The sequence below is a fragment of the Martes martes genome (genome assembly GCF_963455335.1).
Source record: "Martes martes genome assembly, chromosome: 6".
Taxonomy (NCBI): Eukaryota; Metazoa; Chordata; class Mammalia; order Carnivora; family Mustelidae; genus Martes; species Martes martes.
Genome location: NC_137893.1, coordinates 113481250 through 113508986, shown reverse-complemented (window position 1 = coordinate 113508986; position 27737 = coordinate 113481250). Strand labels below are relative to the sequence as shown.

The window sequence follows — 27737 nt, the reverse complement described above, 5'->3', positions numbered from 1 at the left end:
TTGCAGAAGTCTTGTTCCAGCCGACTAAATCAGGGTAACGACACTGCTTATGAATATGCAGAGATAGGAACCAGCAGAAGAGGAGCGGCAGCGACTGCGGCCGCCACCGAACAGATGGACGAGCCCGGCCCGCAGCCAAAGCGCGGGCCGGGCGGAGAGGGCTCATTCTGTGAACTGCAGAGGCAGCCTCACGGGCTGGAAGACCGACAGCAGCGCTTCCCGAGCTCGGCGGCTCCCGGGCACTGCACAAAATGCCGATGCCTCGGTCCCCCCTCCGTTTTCACTGACCCGGGGTGTGGCCCCCAAGATTCTGTAGAACTCTTCGGGTCTCCGCCGTGTAGCCCAGGTCAAGAGCTTCCGAAACGGACGTGGAAGCGCCTACCGTGCTGTTGGGCCGGGCTCTGGGCGAGGCGCTGGGGGGCGGGGAGGAGCGGGAGCACTGACTCCGCTGAAAAGGGGCTGGCAGAGGTGAAGGAGCCTCCAGGGACTATTTGTCTCCAGATTCTTCCTCTCTCCAGTCCTTGTGGAAGGCAGCAGTCCCTGGGGCCAGGAGCTCCGACAGAATCCAAGAGCCTCATTTGTCCCGAGCCAGGAGCTTCTTGGATGAGCTCCGTGCGGTCGCTTCCCTAAGCGATGCCACAGGCGTGTCTGACGCGTGGGACTCAAGAATTCACTCCTGGATTCTTTCGCTCACCTAGCAGACATTTCTTGAGCGCGCACTCCATGCCAGGCTCTGTGCGGGATGTCAGGAATACGGCCATGCAGAAATAAACCCTGTTGCTTGAGCCCTTCCTGTCTGGGAGGGCAGACGGTGGGTGTGAGAGTGGAAGGGGTGGGAAGCTCAGGCCAGTGGATGGGGTGAAGAGAAGTGTTTAACCCCGACTGGTGTAAGTGACAGGAGACAATATCTGGACAGGACAGTCCTTTACCCTCTGCGCCCCCATGTCTGGGGATTATATCACCCAATTTGTTCAGGCTGCAGAAATGGTCCCTTACCTTCCCACATCCTGTTTTTGGTGTGGATGTGTGTTTCTCCCTCTGACCCCTCTTCTTTCCTTATGCTGATCAGTTGGGTTGATCTACTCTACTGACATGCGTTCCATAACCCCTCCTTCCCAGGATGGATAATCCCACCCCCTGACTCTGACTGCAAGAAACACAGCATCTGGGACACCTGGGTGGCTCAGTCAGTTCAGTGGCTGCCTTTGGCTCAGGTCATGATCCCAGAGTCCTGGGATCAAGTCCCGAATCGGGCTCCTTGCTCAGCGGGAAGCCTGCTTCTGCTCTCTATTTCTCTGACAAATAAATAAATAAAATCTTGAAAAAAAAAAAAAAGAATTCTCTCTCTTCCTCTCCCTCTGCCCCTCCTGCCCGTTCTCTCTCTAAAAAAAAAAGAAAAAAAGAGAAAGAAACACAACATCTATCTGCCTTACAAGCAGATAAAAGGGTGCTAAGGGCTCATTCTTGAAGTGATCCAAGGCCTTTGGATCACCAAAACTTCCCCAAAGCAGCCCTCTTTTGCCTTTCAGAGATTGGTCTGGGGATGGTGCTGATCACTGAGCAAACTTGTCGGACGACGAGGACTGTGGAACTTGATATTTGGGGGTCACCATTAAAGGCATGTGTGTTACTTGTTTGGATGATTAATTAATGTTACTTCTCTGTTAACACAGAAACAGGACTCAGTAATGCAGATTTGCATTTATATATATTTAGACTGTGAAAATCCTTCAAAACCAGTTATAGAACTATATCTCCTTTAAAGACTCCTTTACCTTTCTTTCATGTTACATTGGGCTACTAGCCAGTGACTAAGGAGACACAGGAGCTCCTGGATGCACTGACCAATCTCATTTTCTGGCTTCCAATCCTTGCTGGAGACGTGTAAATTAGCACCCCTCGTACACAGTCCATTAGAGGCCTTATTGTGTAAGTTCCCACCCACCTGGCTGACTTAGGGAACAGGACCCATTCTCTGGCCACAACTGCTGGCACATGGATATTGTTCTTCTAATACTTGTTATTATTGAGTTTTATATTCAGGATTTGGTAGGCTCTCCTATACCTTTTTTTTTTTTTTTTTTTTTTTTTTTTTGTAAAGGGGATAAGAATAGTAGAACCCAAGCAAGAACTTCCAGATTCAAGCAAGTCTACAAACAGTTAACTCTCCTCTTAGGATTTTGTGAGCATTGATCCAGTAACTAAATTTGGGAATTTTGTTTCCCTAGGAGTATAAAATTCTGCATACATTTTAAAGTATGAATAAGTAAATAAATAAAGTGCCCATACCCATTGATTGCTCTTGAATATTTTTAGTCATAACAATGAATAGGAGTTTCAGTTTAAATTATAACCAAATAAAAGCTTAGAAATTAGATGCTGCAGAGTAAGTGTGTCTTCCGTGAAAACACTAGTTTAATGCAGCCTCAGAGCAAAATGTGGCCACGAGCAATTATCTCCAAAACAGAAACAAGCAAAAAAGAATATTCCAGGGAATATATTAGCTGATTTTAAAAATATGTGTTAAATGATCCATAAAATGTTCTTGTAGCAGCGTCCTTTACTGTAACATGCCATTGACTTGGCTGTCAAGAATGTCTTAACAGTGACTTGCAAACAAAGACTCATCACCTCTGCTAAAATAGCAGAGACGCTATCAGCAAAATTAAGAACGGGTGATGATTAAACAGCTTGTAGGTTTAACAAAAACCCACAACGGCAAACATGTGCCTCTGCTTCTCTATTTGTGGAGTATTCTTGTCTGAAGTATGGAGCGAGATTCAAGAAGGATTCAGAGATGAGAATGCATTTTAGGGGACAGTCCAGGCAATGGTCCCGCACGTGCCCTTCAGAATAGGAACACAAGGGCGAGGAAACTGGAAAACCTTGTTGCCCAACCCAGGGTTACAGCAAGGCCTGATTTGCATACCCGCCTGAGCAACTCTGACAAGCCATCATGGTTCTTCTCTTTGCTGATCAAATCTGAGCCATTTCAGCAGAGCTGATGAGCCTTTGCTAGTTGCAAAGAAATTCTTGACGTTTTATCTATGTTCTTATTAGAGTGAAAGATTCTGATAGATAATTTAGAAAAATGTTCTGTTTACCATCTGGCTTGAAACCCTTTTGCCTCTATTGAATTTTTCTCCAGAGTCACTGACGACCTCCCGGTTTGTCAATGCCAAAGCACCTTCTCACACTTTCTCTTCTTGACCTCTTGGTGGAACTGAAAACAGCGGAGCCCGCCACCGGCTCAGAGGGCTGTCCGCGGGCCCCTCCTCCGCGTGCCCCTCCTGTTTTCCCGTCAGCCTGGCTGCTGTGTTCGTCTCCACCAGAGCCTTCTTCCTTGGGCAGCTCCCTACAGGTTTGTAAGCCTTAAATCCTGTGGTGACCTTCTTCCGTCTTCACTCCCACAACCCCCTTGAGGTGACACTTCTGCAAAGCATTTATGTCTGTGCCCATGACTACCAAGTTAGTCCCCATTCCAGATTTTCCTCCTGGGCTTCTGAAGCCGGGCCTCACCCGTGTGCCGGGCCCCACCGTGACCCCGCAGACTCACCAGTCACAACAATGCACCCTTTTCCCACAAGCCAGCCTGCATGACCAGCTCCCTCCAGATGTCCCATCCCGATTCCTTTCTCTTTCACTCTGTCTTTTCTGACCTGCAAATACCCAAATCCTGTCATTTTCTCATGTCTGAAGGGCTCCGAACCCTGTCCTTCAGGACTCTTCATCGCCACGGGCTGGCCCCCTGCAGAGCCACGTATGGTAACAACAATGGTCCCCTCTTTCCAATCCATTCCTTGCAGTGAGCCATAGTCCTAAGTATTAGAATAAATCACCAGTTCCACGAACTTACTTCCATACTTAGCCTCCATGCCCTCCGGCTTGTTCTAATGGTGCCTGCTCCTCCCTTGAGTCTAACCTCTCCCCCCCCTGTTCTCTGCCCCACCAGCACTGATACCGTCTTCAGATCTGGTTCTCAGCAACTGTGGCTCCCTCTGCCTGAACTCACACCCCTTTTAGTAATCTGGCTGGTACCTACAAAGCCACCAGATCTCTTCTAGGATGCCCCTTCTTCTAGAAAGCCTTCCTATATGCCATCTCCCACATAAGTGCTGACTTTCTATCTGCCCAAATAGCCCAGACTTCTATTATTATAGTGATCTGTCGCTTGGCATCATGACTGACTTTTCTTCTGGCAGCCCTTCAAGGCTCTAAGCAGGGATCCATCTTTCTTGTTCATGTATATTCTGGTGTCTGGTGCAGAGTAGAAGCGCTCTCTCCCAACCTCTCTCTCTCTCTCTGTATATAGACATACATATATATGTGTGTGTGTGTGTGTGTGTGTGTGTGTGTGTGTGTGTGTGTGTGTATAGAACATATATATATATATGTTTTAGAGTCCATGAACGGATTCTTTGGGGAGTTTATAGCCAGGCCTCTGTGTGGGTGGGGTTGGGAGGGGAGAGGAGAGGTAGCTTCTCCCTTTCACAGTCCTTTTCTCGGGAGGGTTCCTGGGAAGGCAGCAAGCTACCTGGAACATTGCCTCGTGGTTGGGTGGAAAAATTGCTTTTCCCGCCCTGAGTGGTGCTGCTCTGAGTGATTCCTCAGCACAGGTGGTGAGGACATAACTTCAAGGGGTAACAGTAAGTGCTTCCTAGGGAAGGGGGTTCAGGCAGGCAAGGCCACAAACTTTTGGAAGTTGGGAGTACCCCTGAGAAGAGAGAAAGAAGCGCTTCACTCCTGTGACATATCATGGGAGTCAGTGGAGTTCAGAAAGGAGGGGTCTGGCCTGAGCAGCGGAAGGGCAGAGTAGGCAGCCCACTGGGAAGGCAATATGGAGCCCAGAAACATGAAGGTTATAATAGCTAGCTTACGTAGTGCTTACCCTGTGCCCAGCACTGTTCAAAGTGCTCTGCAAATGTTAATTCAATCAATCCCCCACCCCAGCCCTACAAGGTCAATCCTATTACCCTCCTCACTTCACCAATAAGGAAACGAGGCACTGAGAGGTGACATGGGTTGCGCAGGGTTACATAGAGGCTATCATTTCTTGGATCACTCCTCAGAGCAACTCTCAGGAGGGTGGGGGCTGGGGGTAGAATGAGCTCATGGTGCCAGGGGAAAGTCGGCTGTAGCTTCAACTGAAGAATTCTTTATTTATTCCTTTGATTTTTCTAGAAGGCTGGTTTGGCCTGGGAAATAAAATGTTGTGTACAAGTGAAACACAGCAGGCATGGTGATTACTGCTTTGGTATATTAAGAGAAGTTAAGAACATGATGCAATCAACTTCTCGGTCATTTCTGTTCAGAATAATGAGTAATCTCCACTGGGCTGTTTTGGTTATCTTTACAAGAATAGGCTGTATGGTGTTCTGATTCCTTTCTTTCTTTCTTTTATTCTTCTTTCTTTCCTTTCTTTTTTTTTTTTTTTTAAAGATTTAAAGATTTTTTATTTGACACAGAGAGAGAGAGAGAGAGAGAGAGCAAGCGAGCACAAGTAGGCAGAGCGGCAGGCAGACGGAGAGGGAGAAGCAGGGTCTCCACTGAGCAGGGACCCCAATGCGGAGCTCGATCCCGGGACCCTGAGATCATGACCTGAGCTAATGGCAGATGCTTAACCGACTGAGCCACCCAGGTGCCCCTGTTCTGATTCATTTCTTCACAATTGACAGAAATAGTTGTATAAAACAAGCTGATAAGAGAACAGTTGTTGCTGAGGATCTCATTAGTAATTCTGCTAAAAATGCAGGGAAGAGGCAGGTTAGCTTTGCATCATTTTAGTGGACAGAGCTCATTCTGCAATTGTGTAATAAATCCTTCACATAGCACTTCCTTGATGCCTTGGTATGCCTATCTCAGAACTTATCTAGCCAGTTCAGTACAGGAAAACAAATACAAACGTTTCTTTTTATTTTTAAAAAAGTATTATGCTGAGATCTTAAATAACAATAAGAAAGAACAAGTGTTGGTGAGGATGTGGACAAAAAGGAATTCTCGTGCACTGTTGGCGGGAAGGTGAATTGGTGCAGTCACTGTGAAAGACAGTATGGATGTTTCTCAAAAAATTAAAAATAGAAATACTATATGATCCAGTAATTTTAACGGGTATTTACCCAAAGAAAACGAAACACTAATTTGAAGAGGTACATGCACCCCTATGTTTATTGCAGCACTATTCACAATAGCCAAAATATGGAAGCAACCTGCAGGTCCATCGTAGACAAATGGATAAAGAAGATATGGTATGTATGTAAAATGGAATACGAAGCAGCCATAAAAGGATGCTATCTTGCTATTTGTGACAATATTAATGAATCTAGAGGGTATAGCGTTAAGTGAAATAAGTCAAGCTGAGAAAGGAAAACACCAGATGATCTCACTCATATATGGAGTCTAAAAACCAAAACAAATGGATAAACAAGCAAACAAACAAAAAGCAGAATCGGATCTATAAATACAGAGCACCCATTGATGGCTGCCAGAGGGAAGTGGAGTGGGAGGCTGGACTGAAAGACTGAAGAGGGAATGGGAAGTACAGGCTTCCGGTTATGGAATGAATAAGTCTCATGAATAAAATGCACAGCGTGGGGAGTATAGTCAAGAGATGTAATAGCATCGTATGGTGACAGACGGCAGCCTCAGTTGGGGTGGGCCTAGCATCACATACAGAGAAGTTGAATCACTATACTGTACACCTAAAAATAGTGTAGCACTGTGTGTCAACTATACTCAAATAAAAATATTATGAAAATTAGTACTCTGAAACTTTTTTACAAATATAGAGTTGTACTGGATATAACGTTAAACAATTATTATTATGTATTATTTATTTATATTAATTATTTTGAATTAATGAGCTTATATTAATTTTGGGGGGAAATATTATGCAAGATTCTCACTTATGTAATGTTCATACAATGCCAAGTATAAGCTTGAAAGGTAACAGTCAACCTCTTTAGATATTCCCAGATATCCAGATGTTTTATATTGTGAGGGAACATATATGAGGTAATTGATGGGTTTATTTTTAATCTGAAAATTTTGATATTGTGTCTGAGAAAGTATTTTTTTTTTAAGATTTTACTTATTTATTTGAGAGAGAGTGAGAAAGAGCACTAGAGGTGTGGAGGGGCAGAGGGAGAAGCAGGCTCTCCGCTGAGCAGGGAGCCTGATGTGGGGCTCCACCCCAGGACCCTGGGATCATGACCTGGGCCAGAGGCAGACGCTTAATCGACGGAGCCACCCAGGTGCCCCTAGAAAGTATTTGTTGAATATTGACAGGAAAACTGTATCTTGCCATGTGTTATCTGAATTGTTATTTCATATGTTAAAGCCCTAGCTCCCAGTACCTCAGAATGTGACTTTTTGAGACAGGGCTTTAAAAGAAGTGATTAAATTGAAATAAGACCCTTAGGGAAGGGCCTGCTCCAACCTGAGTGGTATCATTATAAGAAGAGGAGATGTGGACGCAGATCTGTGGGCTCACAGACGAAATGATGTGAGGACACAGAGAGAAGGTGGCTATCTGCAAGCCAAAGAGAGAGGCCTCAGAAGAAACAACCCTGCTGACACCTTGATCTTGGGCTTTCAGCCTCCCGAGCCCTGAGAAAGGAAATTTCTGTCGTTGAAATCACCCAAACTGTGGTATTTTGTTGTGGCGGCCCTAGCAAATGAATACAACACGATATGATGAAAAGTGAGTGTGTAGAATGTTCAAGAGTTTATCTATTTGCTCGTCAATCTGTTTACTTCCCTGCTAATGTCATCTTTCTCTTTATTATTTATAAAAGATTTTATTTATGTATTTGAGAAAGCATTCCAGCAAGAGGGGGAGGGAGAAGCAGAGGGAGAAGCAGACTCTGGGCTCCATCCCAGGACCCTGAGATCATGCCCTGAGCAGAAAGCAGACACTTAAACTCACGGAGCCATCCAAGCTCCCCTCATCTTTCTATTTAGAGACTGATTTCTATGAGTGAACGAAATGAAAATTAACATTGTTTGTATTAAATCATTAACAAAATATAGAACATTTGTGAAAAATAAGTACAATCTTCACTCCCAGTAATGAGTTTAAAACACATTTCCAGCAACTTTGTGCCCTCCCACTAAATATTTTGAGAATAATCTGTGATAATCCTGGAGGAATTATACAAAACTAAGTATTCTTCTGATTTTTAAAACATATTTTAGAAATGTCTAAGAATAGCCATTGTTCGTTACTATAAAAACTGATGTCAGTCACTGAAAAAAGTCTCCGAGTGCATTTGGGTAACATAATCCAGACAAGTTCAGACAGTGGCCTTAGTCATCTCAAAGAATCTTTACTGCCCCAAATAACTAGAAATTAGAAAATGGCAGATCCTTAGTATATATTAATAACCAAAGCAAGAGCTCCTGTTTTGCTCCTGGGGGATGTAGTGGTTTTGTTTTCCGTGTTGTCATCCGTGCAGTGGAATACATATTTTCTGTTACACATCTTCATGTTAATTTGGCTCTGAGGAAAAACCATTATTATTATAAGAGCTACTGGAGGACAAAAGGCATATTCAACTATTCATCTTAAATAATCAAACCACCAAAAAATAACAAGAAAAATGCCAAAACAAAGTTGCTCTTTTAGAGGTGAATAATGGATGGTTCATGCTTGCAAGCAGTAACACAGACATACATAATAGCATTTTAGATGAGCTGCAAGAAATGGGTACGTTCTGGCCAAAGACATTCCTGTCAACTGCTATGCAACTTTTTTCATTTAATTGGGCTGAAGAAAAGGACACTTTTGCATAAGATTTAGGGATTTACAACAGCAAACTCCTTTTCAGAACTGCCAATTGTACTGGTGGGTCTTTTAATCATGTATTTTTAGAAATTAAGTAGTATCACGAGTTGAAGATTTCCAATGAAGTTATTAACTACTGAGCGTAGCTATTGAGTTTTTAGAGAATCCACAAATTTTAAGGGGAACTCAGAATCAGGATACGGGGGAGAAAAACATCCCCCTTGAGCGTCACACAGGGGCAAGCAGAAAGCTCCAGTTCACAAAAAGGAGATAAACGTAAATAATAAAGTCCCTTTAAAAATAAGAATCAAGAAAGGATTCTGAAAAGCAAGGGAATTCTGCAAAGAACTTTACAAAAATCAGGCAAGTTTCAAGAGGATGGCAGGAAAGTAAATCTCAAGCAGCCGCTGAAGTGCTTAGCTAGCAGAATAAACCTATTTCATTTTCTTTCTTGCGGCTCACAATTCTTTTTATAGGTTGTGAGGCAAAAGCAGAAAGCTTCAGAAGGTCTTGGGAAATGAACAAATTGGGTTAAGTCTGACTTTTAGGAAACCTAATCTGTTCCCATTAGATAAGATTTTACTGTACTGTTGCAAGTCAGACTAATCTGTGGATGAATTGCCCCATCTTCACTATAGGGTCTTTGAGGGATGGCATGAATGAAAGTGAAGAATTTCAAGGTGACTTCTTGACCAGCAATGCCTAAGAGAACTTTCTGCAGTGATGCAAATACACTGTGTCTTCTGAGCCCAGTATAGCAGCCACTTGTGGCTCTTGAGAACTTGAAATGTGGGTAGTGCCACTGATGAACTGAATTTTTAAAAAAGACTTTATTTATTTATTTGAGAGAGAAAGTGAGTAAGAGAGAGCATGAGAAGGTAGAAGGTCAGAGGAAGAAGCAGACTCGCTGTGGAGCTGGAAGCCTGATGCGGGACTAGATCCTGGAAGTCCGGGATCACGACCTGAGCTGAAGGCAATCGCTTAACTGACTGAGCCACCCAAGCGCCCTGATGAACTGAATTTTAAGTCTGATTTAAATTAATTTAAATTTTACTAGCCTCACGTGGCCACAGGTCACCGTATCAGACAATGCAGTTCTAGATCCTTTCTGTCCCTTTTTACTGAAGGCTTCAAGCATCATTTTGCTACATATCCTTGGGTTTTCTTGGCTTAAATATTACCTAAGGCATCCAGGTTCCCCAGGGGTAGGGAGATCATATAACTTGAGATACTCTGAGAAACACAGGGAGTATCAACAATGAACGATTATGACGAGACAAGAGGCATCATCTAGGATGGCCCAGGGCCCGTGAGGAGGTGCGTCCTCCACCCATAGTTTGTTCCTCTAGGGTTCCATTGAGAAGTTACTGGATTTTACTTCTTTTTAGGGTGCTGTAACAGACAAGGTGTAAGTGTCTTCTTGGGTACACATTTTTTATCAACCGTGATTTTCTTTGCCTTAACAAACATTTATCAAAATCTTTATAACTCTTTTCTGCTTTCCCAGTGATTCCCAAACATCAAGTAGAGCAATTTCTAACGATACAAAATGACCAACTAAAAATAGAAGTAAAGAATCAGTCATACTGATCTCTGAAATTAGACTAAGTATCTGGATAGCTAAGTTGGGTTGGATATTTTAAGTTTTCTTCTGGCTTTTTGGTAAGAGGCAGAGAGAGCCAAAAAGATCAGAGGTATTTCTTTGCAACAAAGTCACTCAGGGTTCAGGGACAGATTGAAATTCTCCCAAAAGGATTAAACTAGGCAGGCTGAGTTTGCAGCACTTTCTTTAGTCCAGATCCTAAATTTTGGAGTGAGCGGATCCTGGAAATATAAAGGTAAGTTGCCTTGGGTACTCTATTAGATTCTGTCATTGGAAGAGGAGTATATTAACATCAGCTTTTTAATTTATTTTATTTTATTTTTTTATATTTTTAAATTATTATTATTTTTTAAAGATTTTATTTATTTATTTGACACAGGGTGGGGGTGGAAGCAGGCTCCCCGCTGAGCAGAGAGCCTGATGCTGGGCTCAATCCCAGGACCCTGAGATCATGACCTGAGCCAAAGGCAGAGGCTTAACCTGCTAAGCCACCCAGGCGCACCTCCCTTTTTTAAAAAATATTTCATTTATTTATTTGACAGAGAGAGAGACACATCGAGAGAGGGAACACAAGCAGGGGGAGTGGGAGAGAGAGAAGCAGGCCTCCTGCTGAGTAGGGAGTCTGATGTGGGGCTCAATCCCAGGACTGTGGGATCATGACCTGAGCTGAAGGCAGACTCTTAAAGACTGAGCCACCCAGGCACTCCTTAAGATCAGCTTTTAAATTCAATATCTATTTAAAGCGTATTTAGAGCCCCAAGTCCCCTCCTTGCCTCATCTCGGTGGATGGCTGCCCATTGTATTCTCATCCCAGCAGAAGTCTGGGGTTTTATTCTCTGGGGAGATCTCTGAACTGCAGGATGCTGGGCACATAACCTAACCCCAACCTTAACCCAAATCCTAATCCTAATCCTAACTCTAACCCTACTCCTAAACTCTAACCCTTAATCTCTAACTCTAAATAACCCTCAGGAGAGGTCTCTGAAATGCAGGATATCAGGTACATACCCTAAGCCTAATCATAACCCTAACCCAAAATCTGAGAAAAAAAACAAGAGGTGGTATATATACACACTGGAGTATTACTCAGCCATGAAAAGAATGAAATCTTGCCATTTGCAACGACGTGCATGGAGCTAGAGAGTATAATGCTAAGCAAAATATGTCAGGGAAAGACAAATACCATATGATTTCATTCATATGTAGAATTTAAGAAACAAAACAAATGATCATAGGGGAAAAAGAGAGAGAGAGACAAACCAAGAAACAGACTCTTAACTATAGAGAACAAAGCAATGGTTACCAGAGGCGAAGTGGGTGGGGAAGATGGGTTAGATGGGTGACGGGGGTCAAGGAGGCACTTGTGAGGAGCACTGTTGTATGGAAGTGTCGGATCACTGTATTCACACCTGAAACTAATATTACGTTGTAACTAACTGGAATTTAAATAAAATCTTAAAAGCCAAAAAATCAGCGCTTAACATTACGTTCAGCCAGAGAGGAGCATGTCACTGCAGAGGACTTCAGGTTTCTCCTATTCAGAATTCAACCCGTTTTGAAATAACCTAGTGGGATTTTTCTTTGATGTAAGATACAGAACCATGGATCAGAGTATCAAGTCATAAAAATAATTTTATAAATCCAATTGCGTCTATACACAAAATGCCCTGAAAGCCTACAAATTCTCACGACAAGCCAATTCTCATGGAATCGCTCCAGCATGGCCTGGCATTCCGAATCTCGCTTCCTTTTATAACACACTTTGTGCCGAACACAGTAGAATTTTGTATTAAGAAAATGTATTTCAGAATTTAATAGGAATGTGAATGAACAGGAACAGAGAAACTAATTCAGGAAGTTTACCTGCAGGAAAAATAACTCAGTGATATACTAATTCAAATAATTCAAATGATCTTTGGATCATTTTGTCAAAGATTTTCCACCAACCTGATAGCTCGAATGACAGTTTTAAGCGGTGGGGTGAGGTCCTCGACGGATACATCACACTGGCATCCCTTCTCGTCATACACATCGTCAGTGCCAAGTGCTGTGTCGGCTGCAAGAGAAAATTGTCAGTTAAAGACACCACTACCAGCAACTGCAAACATGTCTGTTGAACAGGAACAGAGGGGATCTCAGAGACTAAGCTTGGAAGTCAAGAGATGTGTAAGGTCAGCCAGTTGTTTTCCCCAATAGTATTGCCTCTCCTTTTCCCTACAACCTTATTAATTTTATGTGATTTGACATGAATACCTTTCTGTTTTCCGCGGGGGAGATAGAGTCGTTGACATACCGTCTTTCCAGTAGTGGTGATGGATTTGTGTTGATCCACTCGTGCTCTTTTGCCCAGTTCTTTTGAAACTAACTGTCAGCATTTAAATAAGAGCTGTTTGGAGTTAGGCAAACAGTCTTTGGGTCCTCAACTAACTGGCCTACAAACACAGAGCCTGAAGCCCATGACGCTGACCCCGTTAGCTCCATGCCCCAAACAAGTGTGGAAGCAGCCATGTCCAAGAATACCCACTACTTATCAGTTACGGGACAGAGGCGGCTCAGAAGAGAGCTTGCTTAAGATAATATGGCCAAAGCTGAGAAGATTTTCAGATTGGACAATAAAATCGGTTTCTAATAAACCAAGCAAAATAATATTCAGGTTAATTACAAAGTTTGGACATGGGGGAAAGGTGATAATAAATAGCAAATTAATAAAGATTTGTAAAATTAAAAGGAATAAGCTCATATCATTGCAGGTTTGTTTTCAGCAATAAGATACTGAAAACAAGTTAAAATTTCTGGAACGGGGGATGGGTTAAATAAATATTAACATATTTATATAACGGAATCCTAGGAAGCCATTAAAATGACATTGAAGGCCAGGGACTGAGAAACGTCACAATTTATTACTTTTAAAAAATCTATATATCTATCTGGGATTAACAATGATTTTATTCTTCTTGCTTGGCTGTATTTTCCAAAATATCTATGACGAATATATATTACCCTGGTAATAAGTAAATCAAGTGATAAAAACACACTCATGAGAGATGTGTTATGTAGCTTCCAAATACTATTTAAGCCTCTTTAAATGTTGAGCTACACTAAAGCACTGCGCTGCCTTTTGTTGTCTTTGCTCGGCCCAGTGTTCCTTTGCTAAGTCATGAAAAAGAAGACTTTGCCTTGAGTTGTCTTGGCTGGGTTCGCAATCCTGAAGGGCTACTGGAAGTCCATTCACTGAAGCGGTGTTTATATTTGGACGGCAGCTGGGGCATCACTTAGTCAAGATCTTTACTGTGTGGTTGCCGAGTCTCCCGTGTGCCAAGAGTGGAAGGAGTGGGGATGGGAAGAGCTGTACGTGGGTCTTCACATCTCTGCTTCGTGGTCCTTCCTCAAGCTTAGGAAGAGGGAGAGACGGAGTTGCTGCCTCACAATAATGAAAATCACAGCAACCACTGGTTGAAATTCATGCCAGGCATTGAAAGGAAGCCTCCGCCGATATTAGTGCTCTTGTTTAGACGCACTCTACACGTTAGTGGTGATATTATGCCTGGTTTTGGAAGCCAAAACTGAGGCTCAGAGAAGGTAAGTATCTTACCTGAGGCCACACAGGTGGTCAGTGGAGCGAGTGAGCTGCAGAGCGTGTTACTAAAATCCAGTTTCCCGAGGCTCTTACACTGCATCACCCAGTGTCAGAATGCCTTCAGGGTTCCAGTGGGTTTAGCGGTGGCATGCAACGTGTCAGGAGAGAGCAGGGGAAAGAGCTGGTCACGGGTGCTGCCTTGTCGGCGCAGCCTATCCTTGCTGGGCATGTTCGACTTCTCTCCAGAGAAGTTTGCCACCGTTTCAATGAGAGGACACATGTTGATTCTGCCTGACCCTTGGTTCTGACTCAGTGATGCACTTGAGGGGAGCTGGCCCATTTCGCTTGACTGACCACCTATGCAACAGAGCCCTTTTAGTGCCCAACACGCCCAAGGTTAGATGACATTCTTCCGGGAGCAGTTGGCAATTTCTTCCTCTGATTTGAGCCTAACCTGCTTTCACCTGGTATAGTAGCTGAGTAGCACTGGACTTAAATTCATGTCCACTTGGAATATCAGAATATGACTTTATTTGGAATAAGGGTCTTTGCAGATGTAATTAAGGTAGGGTTCAGGATGAGACCATACTGGATTAGGGTGGGCCCTCAACCCAATGGAAGGGTCCTTATAAGACAGAAAAGGAGAAGGTACAAACAAAAGGAACAAAAAGAAGATGGAAGCAGAGCCTGGCCTGATGCATCTGTAAGGAAGGACACCAAGAATTTGGGGCAACCACCAGAAGCTGAGAGAAGTATGGGATGCCTTCTCCCTCAGAGACTCTAGAAGGAACCAACCCTGGTGATGCCCTGATTTCAGACATCCTGATTTCTTGAACTGTGCGAAAATAAATTTCTGTTGTTTCAAGCCACCCAGTGTGTAGTCATTTGTTATGGCATCTCTAGGAAGTGAACACAGTTGGGAAAACTCTTCTCCATTGTTGCCAAATCTTCACTCAAGGACAACAAGGATGATGACAATAATACTAATAAGTGCTTTTGGGGGAAGTCTAATTATGTGCCAAGAACTTTAATGGCTTCAAGCCCCACAACAGGTATGTATTATTATCCCCTATTTTACGGATCATGAAAATGAGGCACAGAAAGCTGAGAAATACGCTCGAGGACAAATGAAGAGTAAGTGACAGAACGAGAATTTAAATTTGGCAGTTGGGTTTTGGAGCTGCACTAGTAAATACTGACTGACTCTTAAGTCTCCCTTCTGCCTCCTTCCAGATTTGTCTCTCTTCTCTCGTTGTCATTTGCATTCCCTTGTCTTGCATTATATTTGCATCCATGTGGGAGTGTGTGGCATGCTCTCATGGTCTCAGGTGAAGTGACCCCAAACACCGAGAGAGAACCTTTTTGGGGGAGCATGGTTGCCATGGCCATGTGCTAAGCCAGTGCATACCCTAAAGGGGACCTGGAAATACATATACCTTGGAGTTGTGAGGAGGGTGTGTGTGGGGTGAGAGATGCAGGGGTTCACACGTAGGCTGGATGATCACCATGTGCCATTATGGAACCCTCTGAGATACCCAGATGTTAGCTCCCTAAAGGTAATACCAAATAACACACTTATCAGGATTCCTAGTACAGAACTCAAAAAAGTACTTTTTAAAAAAAAGAAATATTTGTTTATTTTAGAGAGAGAGAGAGAGAGAGCGCGAGTGCACAAAGGGGAAAGACAGATGGAGAGAAATTCTGAAGCAGACTCTGCACTGAGTGCATGCCCAGCATGGGGCTCGATCTCACGACCCTGAAATCATGACCTGAGCCAGAATCAAAAGTCAGACGCTTAACTGACCATGCCACCCAGGCGCCACATTTACAGAAGTATTTTGTGCTGCCGTTCAGAAAAGAGGCATGTGACCGCTTTCCCTCATCTGAACTCTAGTGAGAGGCACTTCTCATACAGACCCATGTTTTTATCTCTGAAAACTGGAAACACTGGAGAGGCTACACGGAAGGCGGATCCTTCAATGCCTGTTACCAATGACTTATTTGCTTGAAAATACCATATAAGCAACCCTAACACAATGTTGTATGTCCAAAACAATTAAATAGCATAAAGTACAGGGTCCTTTAACTACGAAATTAATGGAAAACTTTATCAGCAGGTGTGTACTGTCACAATAAGCACAAATGTCAAGATAGTGAAATCATAATGTTCACACTGTCGATGACACTGGGGACATTCCAAATGATTACGAGACAGTTTCCTGCTCTACCTCACCCCTGTCCTTCCTGTACCCCAATAAGAGCTTCCGCTTAGCCATTCTGTTTAGGAACAGGTTGGACAGAAGATGGGAGTCAGTCACCAACGGCCTCATATCCAAATGAACCTTATTGTGGAATATTTTTACACATAAGAACTTGATGGTTCAAGGCATAAATTAAATTCTCAGGCTTTAAAAAACATTTTTTGCAGGTTTGGTCAGAACACATGAATAGGAAATATATCTTTGCTGGCATATATTGAAGCAAGGACTGAGTTAGGAAATTTTTCTCCTTATTTCAAAGCCACAAAAACGGGGAAAATGCTGCATTTCTCCTTCATAACTATCTTGAGATGGCCATTTTCTTTCCAGGGAGGTTAATAACACATCAAATGTCTTTCACATGATTCCTAGAGGCTTAAAACCCTTAGTGAATTTTAAGACACCTGGGTGGGGCCACCTTTTCAGCCAAGGTGTGGCTCTCTGCTCTCCAACCACACATCTGGCTCTATGCCCTTGCATTTTGGGAGATGTAGGTTATGGGCATATAAGCTCATGTGAGCATTGGTCTGCACAAAAGCTAATCACAAAAAGCAAGGTGCCATAGAGTGAGATGCTCCCCAAAGTCCTGCTCCCTGTGGACAATTCTGCCAGGTGTGGTAAGCCTGCCCTAGCAGAAGATCAATGCTTGGAGAAAAAAGAAATTTAAAATACTACCTTTTATTTCTCCCAACCCTCTCCTGTTTCTTATTAATTAGCAGTATTCGAAATTTGCTTTCAAATACCTCATTCTCCTACATTTTGGAAAATCTATTTCAGTGTCTGGAAAAGACTATATGAACCTTAGGTGATGAAGAGAGAGGAAGTAAAGAACATTCTGGAAACTTCTGCTATATCCAAAGACCGTTTTTCTGTTCCCACTATGAGATTCTGCCATCAGGATGCAGATAGTTATAAAAAATAAGTGGTTTCTAGTTCTTTCTCTTGATCATCTCCTCTTATGGGTTAGATTTCTTTTTACCTTTCTTGATGAAATGATTACAATGGTTTTCTACCTTGCCTGCATGTTAGAATCAGCTGGGAGGTGTTAAAAAAAACAACAACAAACCCTCAATACAAAGAACACCTTCAGGACCAATAACATGAGGAAACTGAGGGCTGGAACCCAGGCCAAAAAAGTGACATTCCATGGTTTCTCTCAGCCAGAGCTGAGGAGTGTGTCTGACTAATCTCTCATTGGATTTGGACTAATTCTCCATGTTTCCCCCAACACCACTAGTGCACAGGAACAAGTTGAGACAATACAGGTGCTTCACAAGACAAGATAAATGATTGCATCATTAAAAAAAAAAGAGAAAAAATATTTCAAAATATTTGTGATATGGGAGCAAGATTTCATCTTTTTACTCAGGTTTCAGAATCCCAGTTCTTGCTTTTATTCCTCATCCATCTGAAACCCCACTCTCTCTCTCTCTCTCTCTCTTTTTAAAGGATTTTATTTATTTATGTGAAAGAGAGAAAAAGAGAGAGCAAGGGGGAGGGGCAGAGGGAGAGAATCTCAAGCAGACTACTTGTTGAACACCAAGACCCACGTGGGGCTTGATCTCACAGCTCTGAGATCATGACTTGAGCCAAATCCAAGAGCCAGTTGCTTAACTGACTGAGCCACCCACGCGTCCCTAAAACCCCACTCTTTACAGGCCTTGGCACTGTTCTCTTTGAAAGGAGTCACCACTGTTTTTGTGCACAAGAAGCGTACATGTTCATAGATCAAAATAAAATCAAATTGTCAAAACATAGCAGAAAACAGTTATTCTGTCTGTAGAGGAATGATAGTGTCCTGATGTTTGGGTCAGCAGAAGAAATTACAAAGGAGACAGCTGACAGTTTGATCATGAATACAGATATTGTTACTACCTAAAATAACTAAATTACAATGCAAAGAAAAAGGCTTGATTGGGAAGAAAATGGAAAGATATAAAGAGGCGTAATATTTATAATGAGTAAGGAGCTTATGTGAATAGATCACAATCCAAAATATAAATGTATAAATAAGTCTATCAGAAGAGATTGCCTCATAGTATCAAAAAATGGCAGGAAACTATTCAACCTAACTAGAAATAAAAAAATACAAATTAGAGTTATGTGAAAGTATGGACTTCTACCAATTTAATTAGCAAAAGAATAATAGTTACTACTAAGAAAATTGAGGTGAATCTGGTATAATCTGACATTGCTAGTGACTATGTAAATTGGAAAAAAATTTATAATCAGCAATCTTATAACTTTACACCAGAGACGTTTTCTTTGGAAAACAATTTCAAAAGGGAAATAAAGGTAGGAGCTCAATGCAATAATGTTAGCTGCATTATTTCCCATTATAGAGAAATAGTTGTAGAAATGTCAATGTCCCAAAGGAAGAAATTATAAATTACAGTAAATTACAATATCTGACAATGATGGTGTACTACACAGCTATGAAAAAGATAATTATGAGTAGCGTATAATATGAAAATACGTGTTTTTAAATACTCAGTAAAATTAAAATATGAAATGAAACTTTCATGTTGATTATAACCATGTACAATGATATATAAAAAGAAAACCAGCTAGAATGGAATATATAAAAATAAAATTAGCTGAATTGGGTATGAAATTATAAATGATTTGTATTACTTTTAAAATTCCACAGGGAATTTAAAGATATTTTTCTATCACAAAATACTATATGTTTTTCGAGATAGAGTATTTGAAAAATAGAAAAACAATGAGTGAAGAAAAAAAAATCTTTCCAAGTTCCAGAACTTAAAGGAAACCATTATTATAACTTCAATCTTACAGTGAAAGTGTGAGGGCTAGAAGTTTATAATAAACTTTTATTTGGGGAATTTAAACAAAGCATATTATGATTCTATTCCATTATGCTGTGGAATAAGCCATAGCATAAACACATTAAAATGGCCACTATTAATGGGGATGATAACTAATTTATTACGTTCTGTCATGAATTATAATTTGTTTACCAAGGGTTCCTTCCTTCTATGGCTGGTTGTATTTCAATTACCTTTCCCCATGATCATTTCCCAACACCTTAAATATCATTCTAAAATTAGAGAGTCCATTTCAGCCATGTGCTAGTCCAAAGGCAATTCCTTTAATCCGGCTAGAGTTTAGAATAACTGCTCGAGCCTCGCTAGAGTAACACGATTTCATTTCGCTATGTCCTTGGCTAAGACCCTTTTTTCTGTTACGTGTTAGATGCTGCTAAGTCATCAACAAGCTGTACTGGGTTCTGAACCTAGAAAAATGCTCCACATAGTTTATTTTGTTCTAGGTGTTTTTCTTTTCAAATGCTTTTTTAAAATTTGTTTTTTCTCTTATTATAATAGTAATAATACTCACCATAGAAACTTTGAATCTTAAATGAAATAATAAAGAATGAGAATTATTTGTTTAGCATTTGAACACTCTGAGGGAAAGCCTATTAAATGGTGGCCTATTCCCTTCCACTCTCTTTTCCTCTGCATTATCTGATGTTTAATGTCAAAGTCAATTTCTCAGCCCAGATGGCCAAGAGGACATCTCCGGTTGCCTCAGGAGGAAACTTGATTCAGATAGCTCAGAGGTCCTCATCCAAACTCACCTCATTAGAGCCTTTCCATCCCATGCTCTGGCCACACCAGACTACCAACAGTTTCTCCAGGTGCTACTTAGGCATCATTACCTTTGGATATTTTCTCCAAGGGAACTGTCTATATACCCCATCCACTCTCCCCACTCGTCTTTTTTTTTTTTTTTTTTTTTTGGTTGGCTCTCTGCTGAATTTGCAGTTGATACATTATATTATGTATAGGGCACCACAAAACCAAGGTGCCCTCTTTCCTATGGGGAGAACATCAGAATATTCAGAACAAACCATTTACATTCCAGCACGCGTATAAGTTTTGTGCCATGTTGAAAACTAGAATTTTATTTTGAAGTTGAGCAATTACTGATATTTTGAGTTACCCAAAGCAAAGAGGATGAGCTATAGAGGGAAGCATGACAAAGCTTAGAGTCTCAATCCAGCTCTGCAATTACAAGCCCTTCAAGAGTTTACCACCTCCATGAAATGCAGCCTGATCCCGACACTGACTCAGCCCTGTCTTCCTTGGCTGTGAACACATATCTCTAGGACTGTTATTTTTTTAAAAAAATATTTTATTTTTATTTATTTGAGAGAGAGAGAGAGCACAAGCCAGGTGGGGGAGAGGGCGAGGGAGAGGAAGGGAGAGAAGCAGGTTCCCTGCTGAGCAGAAAGCCGCCTCGGGGCTCCATCCCAGGACCCTGAAGATCATGACCCGAGCCGAAGGCAGACACTTAACCGACTGAGCCACCCAGGTGCCCCTCTATGACTGTTATTACATAGTATTATCCTTGATTGTTTACAAGCCCCTTTCCTTGCTAGACAGTAAACTCTCTGAGGGCAGGGACCATGTCTTTTCATTTATGTATCTGTCTACCATGTATCTTCTCATCCATGTACCTCCTACCCCTAAAACACTCCATGGTGCAGAGAAGACACTCAATGAATGTTTGCTTAATGAAGCATTTCCCTCAGGTCCCATGACAGTAGTCCCTGCTCAATAATGTCTGGATTTAGGATTTTAAAACTTGATGGCTGGGTAGACGGCACTTCACTGTGTTCTTGTTTACTTGGTGAATCATCTCTGAAAGTTGAGAGAAAGAGTCGTCACTGAAGAGGTTGTCACCTGAGAGGTCATGATGGCCCTAGTCTCTCAACTTTGTGTCCAGAGATGGATGATTCAGGGCCTTTGCCTTGAGCACTTTGTGGCCTGGAGGCATGGCCCTTTATTTTATTAATGATAGCTGTAGTTCCTTCGGTTCTTGGAAGTGAGGTGGTTTACAAATACAAACTGTAACTTAAAATAGAACACTGCCAGCTTGGAAATGTGACGCTCATTTCACAGATGAAGAAAGTGTAGCTCAGCAAGGTTAAATCACCTCTAAGACACAGGATCATTAGGGCAGAGCAATCCTTTGAAAATCGAGATCATGTATCTGGATGTAAGTCTCCAATGGCTCCCCATTTTTCCGAGGGTAAAAGCCCGAGTCTTTACTAGGGCTATAAGGCCCTGTAGGTCTGTCCCTCCCCCACTTCCTGTCTGTCCTCATTTCCCATCATTTTTCCCTTGCCTCTTTTCCTTCCAGGCTTCCCTTCTCTGTCCCAGCCCTCCCAGTTGCTCCTTAAAGAAGCCAGGCACCCCTCCTTTGGGCTATCCTTGAGGAATCCACTCTGGAAAGCCTGCAGGCTCTTTAGCTGCTTTGGTCTCTGCTCCGTATTGGTTCTTTAGAACTACTCAGAGCACCCTCTGTGAGGTCACTTACCTCCCTAAGTCACCAATCTGTGTCTCCTTACCTTTCTCTCTTTCTTCCTTTTTTCCATGGCACTTACCCTCTAATAGACATACAATTAACTTGTTGGAGTTTATTGTTTGTTTTCCCTGCTAGAATGTAACATCTACAAAGACCAGTATCTTGTTCTCTGATGTATCTCACACACCTAGAGGAGCAAGGTGCTAATATTTAATAAGAGAACCATCAGGGTAAGAGAGGTCCCCCTTCTACTCTAGCTGTGGGTCTTACTGATTACAAAGTATAACTTACTACTAACCTCTGGATTTTGGCCTCCCTGTTTTCTCTTATATTATAGTGTTTTTTTTTCTTTTTTGTATGATTTTTCATGACTAGGTACACTTTGAGATCCTACTGTAAAAAAATCCAATATTTCCTCATAATGTTTAATTTTTACAGGATTTTAAAATAGGGTTTTTAAAGGCCATATAAAAATAAACTCATAGCTAACATCATACTTGATGGTAAAAACCTGAGAGGTTTTTCTTTTTTTTCTTTTTAAAGATCAGAAACAAGATGAGGTTGTCCACTCTTCCCACTTTTATTCAACATAGTACTAGAAGTCCCAGGCATAGCAGTCAGACACACAAAAAAGAAAGTTGCACCAAAAATAATAAGATACTTAGGAATAAACTTAACCAAGGAAGTGAAAGACCTGTACTCCAAGGACTATAAAATTGGTGAAAGAAAGTGAAGGTGACACAAATGAAAATACATTCAATGCTCACGTATTGGAAGAACAAATATTGTTAAAATCTATACATTTAATGCAATCCCTATCAAAATACCAATAAGAAGCACTATGTTGTACCCCTGAAACTAACGTAAATTGTGTGTCAACTATATATATATATATTTTTTAAAGATTTATTTATTTATTTGAAAGAAAGAGAGAGTACATAAGCAGGAGGGGCAGAGGGACAGGGAGAGAGGGAATTTCAACCAGATTCCATGATGAGCACAGAACCCAATGCGGGACTTGATCTTAAGACCCTGAGATCATGACCTGAGCTGACAGAGTCGGATGCTTAACTGACTGTGCCACCCGGACACCACAAGTATAGTTCACTTTGAAACATAAAATAAAATGGGATTTTCTCCCAGCGATCCATGAAAATATTTAAGAGGCAAAATAAGTTCCAGTAAAAGAAGGAATAACTTCCATAGTAGAAATCAGGGACTATTCGTTGCGTGAATATCATACGTGGTACTTTTATTTTTAGGTGGAATGCAGCCTATAAGTCCACTTTAAATTCTTGGGTCTGTAAGTCTGTAATCAGTAAATAATAGAAAAACATTTAACATCAGTACGATAAGCAAGAGGGAACTCTCTCTAGCTATCTCAATCATCCATACTAACATAATAAATAAGGCAATCAAGACTTCTTTTTCTCTTCGGGAACAATGTAACATTAGCGGAAATGTAATTATATTACAGTGAGACATAGTGTACCTTCATATGTCACTTTTGGAATATTCACTCCTTTGTGCTTCTCCAAATATGACCCTTATCCCAGTATCTTATACTGCTAATATTGTAGGGACAAAGTGTGAAATTTCAGTCATGTGACCAGTGTTTACTCAATTCTGAATTTTAGGAGATTTGGAATAAATAACTTAGAAATGAGTTTTTATTAAGGATTCAGAAACCATCTCACTGAATTCCCATAGAAATAAAAAATAATGTTACAAGGAAAATTTTCCTTGTGCACATATTCCCATTATTTTTTTTTCTAGGCTATTGAATTAAAATGCTAGTGTTTGAAAAAATTCTGAAACCCCCCAATTTTTTTTAATTGAAAAAAAAGTCCAAGTATACACCTCTGCAGCATACATTGATTTCTTTCTTTTTTTTTTTTAATTTATTTATTTGACAGAGAGATCACAAGTAGGCAGGCAGGCAGAGAGAGGGGGGAAGCAGGTTCCCTGCGGAGCAGAGAGCCTGATGCAGGGCTCGAACCCAGGACTCTGAGATCATGACCTGAGCCGAAGGCAGAGGCTTAACCCACTGAGCCATCCAGGCGCCCCTATTGATTTCAAAATAAAATATCCTCTTGAATCTTTAAGGCAATATTCTAGTTAAAGGTCTATCGTTAATATTTTGAACAAGCAATTGCATTTTCCTGTGTAATTTTTAACCAGAGTAGATGCAATTTATATAGCAAATTTTGCTAGCACAATTGAAGATAACATAATTTAGCTGTGCTTTCTGTGTATTTTATTTTATTTTGGTGTTATGACATTCTTGACATTAAACAGAAAATTTGGGACCCAGATTAGTTTTAGTATCCATAACAGAAATGAAGAGGTACAAACACACTACCAGAGAAGTGTAGCTTACCTTCACCTCCACCGTCTCCCCCTGCCTAAAGAGAGTTGTATCTAGAGTGTCCTGTGAATATCACATTCTGAAAACATTGCCCTAGATGCCTTTATTTATTTATTTATTTATTTATTTATAGATTTTATTTATTTGACAGAGAGAGATCACAAGCAGGCAGACAGGCAACCAGAGAGAGAGAGAGGGAATCAGGCTCCCTGCTGAACAGAGAGCCCGATGTGGGGCTCAATCCCAGGACTGTGAGATCATGACCTGAGCTAAAGGCAGAGGCTTAACCCACTGAGCCACCCAGGTGCCCCTCCATATGCCTTTAAAACTTCCTTAGCTCCATGGACAATTTTCATAGTAAAGAGAAAATACAGTTAACCTTTGACTGGACTTGACTACTTTGTTGTTGGCATTGCCTAGTGTGGTTACCAAATTGTTTTGATTTCTAACCACAATAACCAATACACTTAGGAGACGCCTGGGTGGCTCAGTTGGGTAAGCATCTGCCTTCTGCTCAGATCAGGATCCCAGAGCCCTGGCATCACGTCCCGCCCGCATCAGACTCCTTGCTCAGTGGGGAACGTGCTTCTCCCTCTGCCTGCCGCCCTCCTGCTGTGCCTTCTCTTTCTCTGACAAATAAATAAATAAAATCTTAAAAAAAAAAAAAAAGAAATACACTTAATGTTATGATCGAGCACACACATGTACATGCACACACACGCACACACATACAATTAAGACAGACATTGCCTTCAGGGTTAAGATGGTAGATTGAACATACAAGTTTAATCTTGATCCCTCAAAAACCCACTAAAGCTATAGTGATGAGATTATTTTTAAAAAGACATAAGCCCATAAAAGGAACAGAAGAGGAGGCAGCAACAACATAATTTTGGAAGTGGGAAAGCAGATGGACAAGTTAGGTAACTGACTAGCTGATACCAGAGAGAAAACCCTATGCCAACATTGGGAAAAGCTGAGAAATAACAAAATTTACACTTCAGAAAACTCAAAAGGCTCAGGAATTGGCAGCACTAGGAATCTCTGGGAATAACTAAGACAAGGAAGGTAGTGTGCAGTGTACCCCATAGCCCTGGGCATGTGCTCTTCTCCTTTTCCAGCAGGAGACTAACTGGAAGCCTCTGGACAAGGGGTCACCAGGCACAGCTGACGAAGGCGTGTTATACACCAAACCCGGCTATCAAGTGACCAAGACAGCCTGGACTTTGAAACCCACGGGCACCCTGTCGCCATCATAACAATGGCACCAGGAACTTTATCCTCAAGATGGCAGATAGGTATTCTCCGCAGAATGTGATTGGCCCAGGAGAAGACCTAAATGTACTGACACTAGACACTCCCCATGAAACCACAAACGCAGGTTAACCCATGGTGAAGGTCAAACGTGATCATCCCCAACCAGATGCTTAGAAATTCCAGTCACCCTTGTCATCTTCCACACTTCATTATGAAAAGACATGTGTGGTTTACTAAATATCTGAAGAAAGTTTCCCAAAGATAAAGACCAAAAACCAACTAGAAGGAAACAAACTAAGAAAAAAAAATTCAGAACACAGCCATTAGTATCTTTACTGACATAAGGTAAGAGACTTATCTATGAAACAAAAGTAGGAAGCTAGAATAAAGGGACACAGTAAACAACAACAGGAACAAAGAACCTGAGCAGTGACAAGCAGAAATAAAAATCTCAGTAAGAATTTGGACCATGAACCCCTGCAGTTGCCCAAAACCCCTAGCAAGTAGAGCAAAAAGATATAAAGAGATGGAAAACGAGAGATGAGGGAAGAAAATCAGAAGGCCAGTCCACAGGCACAGCTTATAGATTTCCATAAGAGACAGCAGAGAAAATGAAGGGAGAAGATCCTTAAAAACCAAGAAACAAATGATAAAATATTCTAGAACAGAAGATCATGAATCATCAGTTTGAAATGACCCCACAAGAATCTACTCTGGTGGCTAAAAATATACCCATACCAAAAAATATCATTGTGAAAATCGAGAACACTGGGGACAAAAAGTGGATTCTACCAGGTAGCAAAGATAAAAAACAACACACCACTGGTCACATGCAAAAATCAGAATGGCTATAGGCTTAACAATGCTGAAAACAAGCACACCGGGGAGCAAACTTTTCAAAAATTCTGAAGGGACATTATTTTCAGCCTGAAATTCTACACCAAGCAAACTGTCAAACAGCATGGGGATGGGGGCAAAATAAAAGCCTTTTCAGAAATGCAAAGTCAAAAATTTTTTTTTCGCTTTTCTTTCATTCTTTCTCAAGAATGTACTGTACAGTGTACCTCATCAAAATAGGAAAGTGAGAGAGAGAGGAAGACCCAGGTATGGGAGCCACAGCAGGAGTCAAGAATGATGGTGAAGGGGGCGCCTGGATGGCTCAGTGGGTTAAAGCCTCTGCCTTCGGCTCAGGTCATGATCCCAGTGTCCTGGGCTCGAGCCCCCCCATCGGGCTCTCTCCTCAGCGGGGAGTCTGCTTCCTCCTCTCTCTCTGCCTGCCTCTCTGCCTACTTGTGATCTTTCTGTCAAATAAATAAATAAAAAATCTTAAAAAAAAAAAGAAGAACGATGGTGAAGGAAGACTCCCGTGTGATGACAGTGCGCATGGTGAAGAGGGTCATCCATCCCCGTAGGACAAGAGGACAAGAATGTTGACAGCTGTCAGAGTCATGCCTTCCATCATCATACCCTCTTTTTACCTTAAAAAGTATTAGAGTTTTACTATCTGAAATGAGAGTAAATCAAGAAAGACATGAAAGTGAGACCCCATCAACTGGGAATTCCATCTAAAAAAAAAAAAATCAAAAGAAATTCAAAAGATAATGGCTATGCAGCAGGCTTGAGAACAGCTGGCTTAGTGAAAAGGAAGATGGAGGATTCCAGGATGAATTTTCCAAGAACTGTCAAATGGAATGGATCAGTTACCTGATGAAATTGATCCTGTGGAAAATTTTATTGAGAGATTACTGGAAGAGGTGGGAAGAAGATTTACTTACTACAGGGAAAGCAAAAAGTAAGAAACAACTGTAGGGCAATATAACACATACACATCATGTAGACACTGAATTTTGACTTACTGAAAAGTTACAAAACCAAAAAATAAAAAAACAAAAATGAAAACAAACAAACAAAAAATTTTACAAAACCTAGACTGGAAGGATGGGAGGATCTGTGAAGAGAAATAGCAAACAAACAAACAAACAAACAAACAAAAAACAGAAAGAAAGAAAAGACCTAAATCTTCATTTACTAGAATTGGAAACAAACAGAGAATGTTCAAAACTACTTAATCAGAAGTTAGTTATATATACCTACTATCAAACATATGGAAATTTATAAGCCTCAGAAGAAACAGCCAAAAAATAGAGTTGCTTGGAACAGAGGCATGGGGGTAGAGAGTGGAAACGCTGAACAGGGAGCCATCATCCTCTTTCATAAAGGGCTGATATTATTTGACTGTAGTTATTATTTCAAACTTCCAATTTTATAAGTTGTACTCATAAATTTAAATTTATAATTCTAGATTACATGCAATTGTAGGAAATAGTACAGAGCTCCTGTGTACCCTTTCTTCAGATTCCCCCAGTGGTAATATCTTGCAAGGCTATAGTACAATATCGCAACTGTGATATTGACATTGACATAGTCAAGATAGGGAACCTTTCCACCACAGCAAGGAGTCCTCACATCGTCCTTTCCCCCACAACCCCCTCCCTCTCACTCTGTAGTCATGACCCCTGGCAACCACTGATCTGATCTCCATTAATTTTATCATTTCA

General features: G+C 41.4%; 1 protein-coding gene across 1 annotated transcript in view; it reads right to left on the bottom strand.

Annotated features, from left to right (window-relative positions):
* KCNQ5 (potassium voltage-gated channel subfamily Q member 5) overlaps positions 1 to 27737 on the bottom strand; it is a gene marked incomplete at its 5' end in the record, with an annotated part of 518313 nt that overhangs the window by 14572 nt on the left and 476004 nt on the right. Inside the window, one exon of the mRNA XM_080805542.1 lies at positions 12333 to 12441. Coding sequence (XP_080661668.1) covers positions 12333 to 12441 — 109 coding nt within the window. The remainder of the gene's footprint in view (positions 1 to 12332; positions 12442 to 27737) is intronic.